The sequence below is a fragment of the Ranitomeya imitator genome, chromosome 7 (assembly GCF_032444005.1).
Source record: "Ranitomeya imitator isolate aRanImi1 chromosome 7, aRanImi1.pri, whole genome shotgun sequence".
NCBI classification, from domain to species: Eukaryota; Metazoa; Chordata; class Amphibia; order Anura; family Dendrobatidae; genus Ranitomeya; species Ranitomeya imitator.
Genome location: NC_091288.1, coordinates 193,402,983 through 193,416,058, shown reverse-complemented (window position 1 = coordinate 193,416,058; position 13,076 = coordinate 193,402,983). Strand labels below are relative to the sequence as shown.

General features: G+C 42.2%; 2 protein-coding genes across 5 annotated transcripts in view; one reads left to right on the top strand and one right to left on the bottom strand.

Annotated features, from left to right (window-relative positions):
- C7H7orf50 (chromosome 7 C7orf50 homolog) overlaps window positions 1-13,076 on the top strand; it is a 257,785-nt gene that overhangs the window by 147,984 nt on the left and 96,725 nt on the right. The window lies entirely within an intron of this gene.
- The window catches only part of GPR146 (G protein-coupled receptor 146), a 43,356-nt gene continuing 41,535 nt past the window's right edge, over window positions 11,256-13,076 (bottom strand). For all 3 annotated transcript variants that reach the window (XM_069734286.1, XM_069734287.1, XM_069734285.1), the window contains exon 2: window positions 11,256-12,931. In XM_069734286.1, coding sequence (XP_069590387.1) covers window positions 11,888-12,889 — 1,002 coding nt within the window. In that variant the 5' untranslated portion in view covers window positions 12,890-12,931 and the 3' untranslated portion in view covers window positions 11,256-11,887. The remainder of the gene's footprint in view (window positions 12,932-13,076) is intronic.

Here is a 13,076-nt window from a genome sequence, read left to right as displayed (position 1 = left end):
GCCATCTAGTGGGCGCGTCATGACAAAGAGGCATCTTCTATGTCTACAGGAAAGAAAGTTTTATCATAATCACAGGCATACGTTCTTTACTGTAAGAGTAGTAAGGTTGTGGATTCTCTACTGTTAGAGAAGTGAGGTTGAGGATTCTTTACTGTAAGAGCAGTGAGGTTCAGGATTCTTTACTGTAAGAGCAGTGAGGTTGATGATTCTTTACTGTAAGAGCAGTGAGGTTGAGGATTCTTTACTGTAAGAGCAGTGAGGTTGAGCATTCGTTACTGTAAGAGCAGTGAAGTTGAGGATTCTTTACTGTAAGAGCAGTGAGGTTGAGGATTCTTTACTGTAAGAGCAGTGAGGTTGAGGATTCTTTACTGTAAGAGCAGTGAGGTTGAGGATTCTTTACTGTAAGAGCGGTGAGGTTGAGGATTCTTTACTGTAAGAGCGGTGAGGTTGAGGATTCTTTACTGTAAGAGCGGTGAGGTTGAGGATTCTTTACTGTAAGAGCGGTGAAGTTGAGGATTCTTTACTGTAAGAGCGGTGAGGTTGAGGATTCTTTACTGTAAAAGCGGTGAGGTTGAGGATTCTTTACTGTAAGAGCAGTGAGGTTGAGGATTCTATTATGTAAGAGCAGTGAGGTTGAGGATTCTATTATGTAAGAGCAGTCAGGTTGAGGATTCTTTACTGTAAGAGCAGTGAGGTTGAGGATTCTTTACTGTAAGAGCAGTGAGGTTGAGGATTCTTTACTGTAAGAGCAGTGATGTTGATGATTCTTTACTGTAAGAGCAGTGAGGTTGAGGATTCTTTACTGTAAGAGCAGTGAGGTTGAGGATTCTTTACTGTAAGAGCAGTGAGGTTGAGGATTCTTTACTGTAAGAGCAGTGAGGTTGAGGATTTTTTACTGTAAGAGCAGTGAGGTTGAGGATTCTTTACTGTAAAAGCGGTGAGGTTGAGGATTCTTTACTGTAAGAGCGGTGAGGTTGAGGATTCTTTACTGTAAGAGCGGTGAGGTTGAGGATTCTTTACTGTAAGAGCGGTGAGGTTGAGGATTCTTTACTTTAAGAGCAGTGAGGTTGAGGATTCTATTATGTAAGAGCAGTGAGGTTGAGGATTCTTTACTGTAAGAGCAGTGAGATTGAGGATTCTTTTACTGTAAGAGTAGTGAGGTTGAGGATTCTTTACTGTAAGAGCAGTGAGGTTGAGGATTCGTTACTGTAAGAGCAGTGAGGTTGAGGATTCTTTACTATAAGAGCAGTGAGGTTGAGGATTCTTTACTGTAAGAGGAGTGAGGTTGAGGATTCTATACTGTAAGAACAGTGAGGTTGAGGATTCTTTACTGTAAGAGCAGTGAGGTTGAGGATTCTATTATGTAAGAGCAGTGAGGTTGAGGATTCTTTACTGTAAGAGCAGTGAGATTGAGGATTCTTTACTGTTAGGGCAGTGAGGTTGAGGATTCTATTATGTAAGACCAGTGAGGTTGAGGATTCTATTATGTAAGAGCAGTGAGGTTGAGGATTCTTTACTGTAAGAGCAGTGAGCTTGAGGATTCTTTACTGTAAGAGCAGTGAGCTTGAGGATTCTTTACTGTAAGAGCAGTGAGACTTTGTAACTATTCCACAGGATGCTGTAATGGTTGATTCCACAAGTTATGGATACTAGATACTGTGATGGGAAGTTGATCCAGGGAACTAGTCTTATTTCCATACATAGCATTGGGAAGGAATTTTCCCCTAATATTGAAACATTTTATTAAGTTTTGTATAATAAAGCTGTGATGTTCCACTTCATTTACTGTTCACTTTTGGCCATATCAATGGCAATAACAGCTGACTGGTGGAGGTGCACATGGCCTTATTTTCGGTCCTAGTGTGATCCGACAAAACACCGGACTAATATTATTCCATGGGGTCGTGCACATGTCAGATTCTTTCTTCGGACTGAGTTTGTTCAAGGAAATCATCGCTGCATGCACGAGTTTTATCCAATTTTGTGGTCGCACTCGACCATACAAGTCATTGAGTTTGTAGCGGTTGCAGTCTGATTTCCGCGCAATCACAGAGTTTATAAAATTGAGACTTTTTTTCTTCTTTCATATTTTCCTCGTTCGAGAGAATTGGATCAGAATGTGATTTTCATAATTGACCTGATCGTGTCACCCTAGCCTACGGATAAGTCGTCAGTATAACAGTATTAGCCAAAAGCTTGGTTGTGTCATCTGCCCATCCGTGAGCCACGTTTTTGAGATTTCATAAATGAGGATATGAGATTTTCCCGCATGTTAGGAACTCCTTGTGCTCTTTAATTATAGTTTATAACCGGGTGATATTTGCGGAGACCATTTGCTTCTTCCTTGGCATCGTTTTCGGGACAGCGGAGCGCGTTTTGTGCTGTTTGTTTACATGTCACTCATCACGTTAGCTGTTCCCGCAGATAGTAAATTATTGACGCGCGTCGTTGACGGCAGTAGAGTTTCTATTGACCTTTTTCTTTTCTTTTTTTTTTTTCCTGTATGTTTCCAGGGAAATTACACATTAAATATGTATGTGAATCGGGTGCCATTACCTTGCAATGTGTTGCGGGGGATTCAGTGACAGATGGTTTGAAGAGCCAGAAGGGGAGTTCGAAATAGACATTCTAGAAGCCGTGGTGGATTCTCGGGGGGAACCTCCAACTTAAAGCAGAAGTTTAGGAAGATATGGAATATGCTGTAAATTGTACTAATTGAATTGACCAAAGCACTTGACTCCAGTTAAGGTACTCGCTAAATGTGGCCTTCGCTGGATTTTAACCCTTTCTCATCCCCCCACTGAACATGAAGAGCCGAGCTACGAAGAGTACATGTCTGGGATCTTCATCATCTACACATACGTATAAATTAGTAGTTGTCAATCTAGTCAAGGAGTCACAGTATCCCATGTTTTGTCTTGTGAATATTTAGAAGTAACCCAAAATTTGCATACATATGCAGTCACATGCCGACTAGACGAGCACAGCTTCGCTCAATGCAAGTGCATTGAGTGAGGTCGGATACAGTCTAGTCGGAATGTGACCGGACATATGCAAAAACGTATTCTTGCAAAACCATGACCGCCCACTCCCAGCATCGGAGAATCCTCACAGGCCGTAGTGCGTGTGATGTGAGGATTCACAAGTCCGTACTCGCATAGAGGGGACTGCACACTTGTAGCTTAAGACCGGACAACCCCTTTGAGAAAAGTCAATCACGTTTAGTCGACACAAGACCGCAAATATGCAAATCGCACGCATTCGGTCACATGAATGCCTGCGCACACCGGCAATACCAGATGCGCACAGTGACTGCAGACAACCTCTTTCATTAAAAATGTATCAATTTTGGTATTTTTCAGCCTTAATCCCAGGTTCCTTATTAGTAACGTAACGCTAAATGAATTTGAAACAAAAAGACTGCAGCTGCATCCCCCTCCTCCCCTATTTTTTCACCTTAATATCTAGGCACTTTGGTTTCTGAACAGTTAGGTTATTTTTCACAAAGGGATTTTTGAAAAATGGATTTTGAAGTGGATCTTCTTTAAAAATCCATGTAAAACCACTTCAGATACCCTTCCTATTGATTTCAATGGGGAAATCCACTTTGCTGTTCACACAGCTAGATTTTCTGAGATTATTTTTTTTTTTTTGCTCCAGTACAGGATTGTCTGTTTAGGACAGAATATTTGACTTTTCGATGAACAGTGATCTGTACTTTGTAGAAGAACCAACAGCAAGTGCTCAGTTTTCCTACAGCACCTCCACAGGGGAAATGAAGCATTACACCGTTCTTATGGAAAACCATTGATTTGCACAGACAAACCGATTCCTCCATAAGAAACTTTTCTTAGATGCTCTTCCCTAGGATAGACCGCGGTGCTCTCTATTAATTCGAAAATACTGTTAGGGTGTTTGAAAATGGATATTTTGACCCAAGTTATCCTTTTCTTGTTCCTATGTATCAGGAGAATACTTCGGGTTTTTGTATGGTTGTCATTATCTTGTTATATACTCGTCTATAAGTAGTTTCTTCTGATTGATTCCTCCATGTGGTTTCCAGTATCGATTTCTCTTCCTACCAGAGAGCAGTCGTCCGGGCGAAATTAATGCGGAAACCACGGGCGTAGAGAAACTCTATTTTAATTGGATTGATCATTGAAATCCTAATGCGTCATGTTGAGCAGCAAACATAACACTGTGTTTCAGGGACCAGAGGCGTGTTATGTACATATCAAGAACACGCTAAAGACCAAGTATGTATGTGTATATAATATATTGTGACGAAGTACTGGAGGGGAGGAATGTTTTCAATAAAGGTGTTCGCTTCAGTGATCGCAACCTAGCAAATGCTCCAGCACACCAAGTGCTGAGGGGGGTTAATCAGCCATGTTTAGTGCTGGGTTGATTGGACAGATGTAGAGTGGGAGAAGTTCAGTAGATAAATGCTCAAAGGAAGTTGAACCTTTTTTTGTGTGAACCTGAAGTGGTCGGACTCCCGCGGCAACAAGGGCGGTGCCATACATTAGGCTTTTGTTTCCCTGTTAGGCCAGGAAGGCCGGGTTTGCTTTGCTATCGTTACACTGGTTTAGGCAGTATTTGTAATAAACCAGTGTAAGATTTAAAGAAATTGTTCCTGACAAATTATGGTCAGTGCATTGACATTGAACCACAAAAGGCTGCAAGGAGACATCACGGACAGGTTTGCATTGTAGGTGACCAGAGGAAAGGCTACCGCTTGGGTCTACTGTCTGTTGATTTGATGTCCTTCATGGTCTCCTACTTGGTTAGTTGGCTTTTCTTGTCTTCAGTATCTCCAAGTTTCAGCAAATTTCTTGTGACTGCAAATTATGGTCATACTGAGCTTACAAGCATTATGTGGATAATGTGTGTGGTAACTACAACGTGAAGGAGGTATCAACTTAGAGGGGAGCCATACTTTCAAGTAGGTTTTCAGACTAAGCTGCCCTGTGTGTGTACATGAGCAATAACACTGTATCTGGCCATTGTATGTTTTGTATCGTGCATTTTTTCCATTTTTTTTTCCTGCGCAGACTTAATCTTTAATTTGCATTCTACTCTGAGCTGTTGAGAGGAGATTAGCTGCAATGATCTACCATGCACAGCACAGCCCTCAGAGAGGGATTCCTGCTTTTCATTCTTTTTATTAGCACACTGAGACAAACAAGCAGCAGCCTGGAGGATATTACACAGCAGTAGTGAACATTGTAGATGTGAATCCAGCACTGGAGTGAAGGAAAAGGCTTGTTAGTCATCATGATCTTGTGTCTCACCTGCTTGTTTCCTCACTCTTTCTTCCTTTATAGTCAGTGTGATCTTTCTGTCTCTCACCTGCTTGTTTCCTCACTCTGCTCCTCACTCGTTCTTCCATTATAGTCAGCACGATCTTTCTGTGTCTTACCTGCTTGTTTCCTCACTCTGCTCCTCACTCCTTCTTCCTTTATAGTCAGCGCGATCTTTCTGTGTCTCACCTGCTTGTTTCCTCACTCTGCTCCTCACTCGTTCTTCCTTTATAGTCAGCACGATATTTCTGTGTCTCACCTGCTTGTTTCCTCACTCTGCTCCTCACTCCTTCTTCCTTTATAGTCAGCACGCTCTTTCTGTGTCTCCCCTGCTTGTTTCCTCACTCTACTCCTCACTCCTTCCTTTATAGTCAGCACGATATTTCTGTGATTCACCTGCTTGTTTCCTCACTCTGCTCCTTGCTCCTTCCTTTAGCCATAAAATATAGTGGGATAAGTTGCATGATGCCACAGTTGCCAGAGCATGACTTATTTTATCTGATTTTTTCTAAGTAGATGATTAGTTCAGGAATTGGGGGAATGGAAAAACTATCTTATAAGGGGGAAGGAAACATATTTCTCTGATAAGATTTATTGCAAAGTTTCTTATATTGGTCTGATTGGTATTGATTTATGCAAAGTTTATTGAAAATACTGTTCACATTTAAGGGAATCAGTCACCAGGTTTTTGCTACCCAATCTGAGAGTATCATGATGTAGAGATAGAGATTCTAATTCCAGCGATGTTTCACTTACTGGCCTCCCTGCTTTAGTATTGATAAAATCACAGTTTTATCAGCAGAAGATTATCACTAGAGGACTATTAAATCTGCTGCCATGTAGTATTCCATGATTATGAGCTGCACATAGCACTGATTGGCAGCTTTCTGCCTATGCGCAGTATGCACAGAAAGCTAGAAAGCTGAAGATCAGTGGTATGGGCGAGGTTATACAGAGCTTAGCATTCAGAGATTTGCGGGAGATAAAACTGTGATTTTATTAAAACTACAGCAAGCAACCTAGTCAGTGACTCATTGCTGGAATGGGGGTCTCTGCCCCTACATCATGTTGCTCTAAGATGGTGTAGCAAAAACCTGGTGATTCTAAAGCGACTTGATTGGTGGTCCCTCAGGACAGAACCTGTTCCTGCTGCCACAACTTCCCTGTTGGTCCACGACTCGATTGGTGGTCCCTCAGGACAGAACCTGTTCCTTCTGCCACAACTTCCCTGTTGGTCCACGACTCGATTGGTGGTCCCTCAGGACAGAACCTGTTCATGCTGCCATAGCTTCCCCGTTGGTCCATGACTTGATTGGCGGTCTCTCAGGACAGAACCTGTTCCCACTTCCACAGCTTCCCCGTTGGTCCATGACTTGATTGGTGGTCTCTCAGGACAGAACCTGTTCCTGCTGCCACAGCTTCCCCGTTGGTCCAGGACTCGATTGGTGGTCCCTTAGGACAGAACCTGTTCCCACTGTTTATACCAGGATCTGTTTATACCAAGGAAGGTGACGGGCACAAGGGGGCATTCTTTGCGTCTGGAGGAGAGAAGGTTTTTCCACCAACATAGAAGAGGATTCTTTACTGTTAGGGCAGTGAGAATCTGGAATTGCTTGCCTGAGGAGGTGGTGATGGCGAACTCAGTCGAGGGGTTCAAGAGAGGCCTGGATGTCTTCCTGGAGCAGAACAATATTGTATCATACAATTAGGTTCTGTAGAAGGACGTAGATCTGGGGATTTATTATGATGGAATATAGGCTGAACTGGATGGACAAATGTCTTTTTTCGGCCTTACTAACTATGTTACTATGTTACTTCCACAGCTTCCCCGTTGGTCCACGACTCGATTGGTGGTACCTCAGGTCAGAACCTGTTCCTGCTGCCACAACTTCCCCGTTAGTCCACAGTACGTGACAGTGTGTGGTGGTCCTATCACACACAGCGTCCCATGAGATATCGGAGTATTCTACTTATCTACGAGCTGATTGATAATGGTTACTGCCTTTTGGTGAAGCTTTTACGGAAGGCTCGTTCTCTTGCAAGTCATCAAGAACAATATTAGTAAGGGTGTGTTCACCCTCACTTGGCCTCACGTTCATGACTTAAGTCTACAACTCCGTTGGGGGCACGTCCGAATCCCGTTTTTTGGAGGGATCTCTGGGTGGAGTTACAAACATGGGGCCAAAACGTGATGTGAACCCGGCCTAATATATAACCTATTTATTTTTCTGTTCGAGACTGACTGGTCTCCTCCACAAGCTGAATAGATAAGGAAGGCTGGACTATAACCCTAGATGACGTTGATCGTTCTCGTTGGCCGCCTTCTCAAAATATGCAGCATGTAACATGGGTCACGTGTCCCAAAATGCCGCACACAGCTCATTATACCGAGCATATGCCGAGGGCATCAGGTTTCTAATATATGGCCAATGGCAATCCATGTGCCACCATATTAGGGAGATAATGGCGCATAGATTTTTAGAATGGTACTGTGTACTACTGACATAAGTTCTATGGATACTCATATGCTATGGATATAGCCATGGCATCCAAAATAAAAACATTAATTCCTGCATTCGATATATTGAGAGATCTGAGCAACAGTGGATAACAAGGTTTACAGAACTATATACCGTAATATATGTCCCATACTGCATTTACACTCGCCGATGGCGGCCATTTAAACGATCGGTAAGGTGCAATGATGACGTTAGATGGACTGTTTAAATAAGCCGACCGCACTTCCATGCTCAGAGGATGGTAATAGATCGTTCGGTGCGCATGGAATATCTTTTCATAGGACAATTTGCCTTTTTTATTATCGTTCTGTGCACATAGAATATTTTATGACCGTTCGGTGCGCATAGAATATCTTTTTCACAGGACGATTTACTTTTTTTTATGATTGTTTTGTGTGCATAGAATATCATTTTTACAGTCCAATTTTTCTTTTTTTATGATCGTTCTGTGCACATATAATATCATTTTCACAAGACGATTACTGGTAGTTTTTTTTATGATCGTTTTGTGTGCATAGAATATCTTTTTCACAGAAAGATTTGCTTTTTTTATGATCGTTCTGTGCACAAAGAATATCATTTTCACAGGACGATTAGTTTTTTTTATGATCGTTCTGTGCACAAAGAATATCATTTTCATAGGACGCTTTGCTTTTTTTATGATCGTTCTGTGCACATAGAATATCATTTTCACAGGACGATTTGCTTTTTTATGATCGTTCTGTGCACATAGAATATCATTTTTCCAGGACGATTTGCTTTTTTTGTGATCGTTCTGTGCACATTGAATACCCTTTTCAATGGATGATTTGCTTTTTTATGATCGTTCTGTGCACATAGAATATCATTTTCACAGGACGATTGGCTTTCCTAGAAAGAGAACTTGTCAACATGATTTGGCATGTTAAAGTAAAATCATGGCCGTAATGGCGCTGTTATAGAGATTCAATAGACACCTTTAATGATGAAACAGGCATCCTGGTTGTTGTTTTCTCAGCATTTGAGGTTTGGGTTTCCTAAGCTTTCCGTGGATAGGATCGGTACTGTGGGTAGGGTCCTCGGCTTCTGCCCGCTCCCTCTATTTGCCTCTGGTATCTACTGCCCTGCTGATGATAGCCAATTGAAGATTCCAGGAGACCGAAGAGGCTTCTATGTGGTTTATTAACGCATTTCGAAGTCGTTCGACTTCTCCATCACCTCCTCGCACTTTTATCCTGCCCCACCCGGTAAGACCCTATTGCACTTTTATTGTTCTTCCAGCCTCCTTCACTGCCTTTGGTAACTGTATTTTCCTCCTATTTTAAAGTTTGTAGTGCTCGTGCAAATCGATCTCCCTTCGGTCTTCCATAAAATTGCGCTGGTTGCAGTGCGTGCGCAGATTAACCTCACGGCGGTCTTCAGTACAATGGCGCCAGTGGCGGAGCATGTGCAGATTGAGATATCGGTTTGTCACTGGGACGAGATCTAAATCTCATGCGCTGCCACCACCGTCATTTTATTGAAGACTACTGGGAAATCAATCTGTGCAACCGCCACCTGCAGCGAGGACAGCGCCATTGCAAACTGTGAAACAGGAGGGAAATACAGACACCAGAGACAGGTGGAGGGGCCGTGCAGGAACTGAAGACCCTACCCACAGTTTTGTCCTTATGCCCGAAAGCTTATGAAACCCAAACTTTAAATGCTGATTAAACAACAACTGGTTTGAATTGATTACATCACTTCATTGCATGTCACGCTGCTGAGGAGATGTGCTGTAGACACCTGATCAACGGGGGAATAGGGATAGTTGAGTATTGTTTTTGTATTTTTTTTTCATTATACTTTATGGGGCTGCATTATACTATATGGGGCTGCATTATACTATATGGGGCTGCATTATACTATATGGGGCTGCATTATACTATATGGAGCTGCATTATACTCTATGGGGCTGCATTATACTCTATTGAGGGCCGCGTTATACTCTATGGGGGCTGCATTGTACTCTATGGGGCCGCATTGTACTCTATGGGGCCGCATTGTACTCTTATGGGGCCCCATTGTACTCTATGGGGCAGCATTGTATTTTATACAACACTATGGGGAGCGCATGAAACTATATGAAGGACTATGGGGTGCATTGTACTATATGGAGGACTATGGGGGTGCATTATACAATATGGAGGACTATGGGACCATTATACTATATGGAGGACTATGAGCTATGTATTATACTATATGGAAGACTATGGTGTGCATTATACTATATCAAGGACTATGGGATGCACGTTATACTGTATGGAGGACTATGGTGCGTGCATTATACAATATGGAGGACTATGGTGCGTGCATTATACTATATTAAGGACTATGGGCTGTGCATTATACCATATGAAGCACTATGGGGTGCATTATACTATATTAAGGACTATGGGCTGCACATTATACTGTATGGAGGACTATGGTGCATGCATTATACAATATGGACGACTATGGGAGCATTATACTATATTAAGTACTATGGGCTGTGCATTATACCATATGAAGGACTATGGGGTACATTATACTATATTAAGGACTATGGGCTGCACATTATACTGTATGGAGGACTATGATGCGTGCATTATACAATATGGAATACTATGGGCTGTGCATTATACTATATGAAGGACTATGGGCTGCATTATATTATGTGGAGGACTATCGGGTGCATTATACTAAAAGAAAATGCTGCCTAGTCATCAAGTGATTGAATTGTTCATGCCAGAACAACAATCATTGTTCTCAGCGGCACATCGCCGGTGTAAGCTGCGGATATGCTGCTGATACCATGATACTGTATGGGGACCAATTAATCTACTAGTGATCGTGCGGTGCCCATCATTCTTCCACAACTGGTGTAAAGAGGCTGGGAAACAAGTGTCAAACTACTTCAATATTGTTGATCACGCTCCTTTAACATCCTTAACTCAGCGCAAATATCCTAAATACAACTGAAATGTTTCTGTGTGTTTGGTATGTCAGCATTTGGGGCCCCACTTTAAAGTTTTGCCCAGGGCCCCACTTCATCTAAAACCGGTCTGTGTACAGGTGACTTTTTTTTTTTTGGTTCATCAATCCTTATCTTGAGTGACTTATTAGCAGACCCTTCATGTAAAACTTGTTTTTTTTTAGCTTTTGAATTTTTTTTTTACATTTTTTTTTTTCTAGCTGCCAAGCATGTGGCATTTACTGCTAGACAAGAATTCTACCAGGAATGTAGAATAATCATGTTGCCTGGGACTGTAATAACGTTATCTGGCAATAACTGGGTCAAGGAATTATGTGTAATTTGTATGTCAGCTCATATAGATGAAATGTAGACTACAGACCGCAGTGAGTGATCGGGGTGAGTCTGCGCCCCACATTTCCGCATAACCATTACATAAATACCATTTGAATCCACAGTCACTTACTTGTCCTTCATCAACATGATTTATTATTTATCCTGGTTTTGTTAAAAATACTGAAAAAAAAAAGTCAATTTTCATCCGGTTATCGATACAACTACTGGGTATCTGCTCATTTTCTTCACTTAGTAGTCAAACTATAGAAAGCTGGTTGCATACATTAGAATAAGACAACTTCACACTGTGTTAATGAGAATATAATACTTTTCTACAGTATCAAAGTGCTTTGCAGTTAATCGTGGAGAACGTTCAGCCACGAGATGTCCTTCTTTTCTATTATTTTTCCGTCTTTGCCAATAAAACTTTGCAAAGAAATGTCTGGCGGTAACTTCAAATTTACAAATTGGAAAGTCCGTTCTTGGATATGTGGATGGGTCGAGCGCAAGGGTTTGGCACCTCGTAAGCTTTTTTTTTTTTTTTAGCCCTTTCCACCATGGGCTCGTAGCAAGTTTTAAACATGTCAGTATATAAAGGTTTTTCATAATTAGGATTAAACAAGTATAGATAATCCGGTGACATGAATTAGGATAATTGATCTGTGGTCATGCTAAGGCTCAAAGCTAAAACAATACCTCCCTCGATTCACTAACTATTAGTGGAGGATCACATGTAATACCATTTGGGGCCTAAGTTTTTAAGTCATCACCTGCTGAACTACCGTGCGCTCGTGCGGGCACCCCTGATCCCCACAGTGCAGTTTTTTAAGCAACCTCTGTAATTTACTATGAAAGCTTTTGTTAATATGTCTGTGTAATAGAGGTATGACAAAGCTGCTTGAAAAGGCCAAGAAGCTCGAGAGTCCTTCAATGAAGTGAAATGTCCTCATGAAACGGTGGTCAGTGGACTTCACGTGAATGTCCGTGAAAGTGTTTACCATTAGAGTGGCATAATATGGCGTCCATAAAATAAACTGTGTGCAGACGGTGGCAATTAACAGCCGATGCACTGACGGGTCCAGTCGACCCGAGTCCTGGTCAAGAGGAGTTGCTTCCTTACGTATCTGCAAAATGAGCACCAAAGCGTAAAGTACTGCAAGAACTGGCACCACATATCCAATGAGGACCATGATGGCATCGGCCGCCTCCCGATTTTGCATTTTGGAGCACTCGATGATTTTGGTGGAGACGTGATTGCAGATGTAGAAGAGCAGTGAGGAGAAGCTAGTCAACACCGCTCCACCCCAGATAAAGCCACACACATGCTTGGTGTTGTAGACGCTGGACATGTACGTTCTTGGCAGAGCACACTCTATGTAATAGTCCAAGCTGAGCAAAGTCGTAGAATACATGATCACCAAAGACGACACGTTAAAGAGAATCAGTAATGTGATGTAAACCTCATTCCCGAAGCTCCAAAAGGACCACTTGGTGTATTCTGGTCCTAGAAGATAGACCGGGGCTACAGCGTTGATGATCAGTCCGGCGATGGCCATGTTCACAAAATAGACATCTGGCATAGTCATAGTTGCTTTGTTATATAAATTAACGAGGACGAGCTGCACGTTGTAGCACAGACTGGTCGGGAAGCAAACGATGAGGTAGAGGATGGAGAAGATGAAGAGGACGAGGTGGAAATCATGGCACAAGCGCTGCTCTTGGTTGTTGTCGGTATAATTAAAATCTTCACAACTCCACATAGTGATGCAAGTCGACGGCTTCTTAGCTGGTCACCAGCTGAGCTGCGGGAGAGAAGAAGACAACAGGTTAACAAACCTCGGGACGGAAGCAGAATAATGCCGAATACTCAAATCTAATCCTGTGTGATATGCAAACTAGGTTTTCGCCTGCAGTGAACCCGCCTCACCCCGTTAAGGCCTTTTCCTG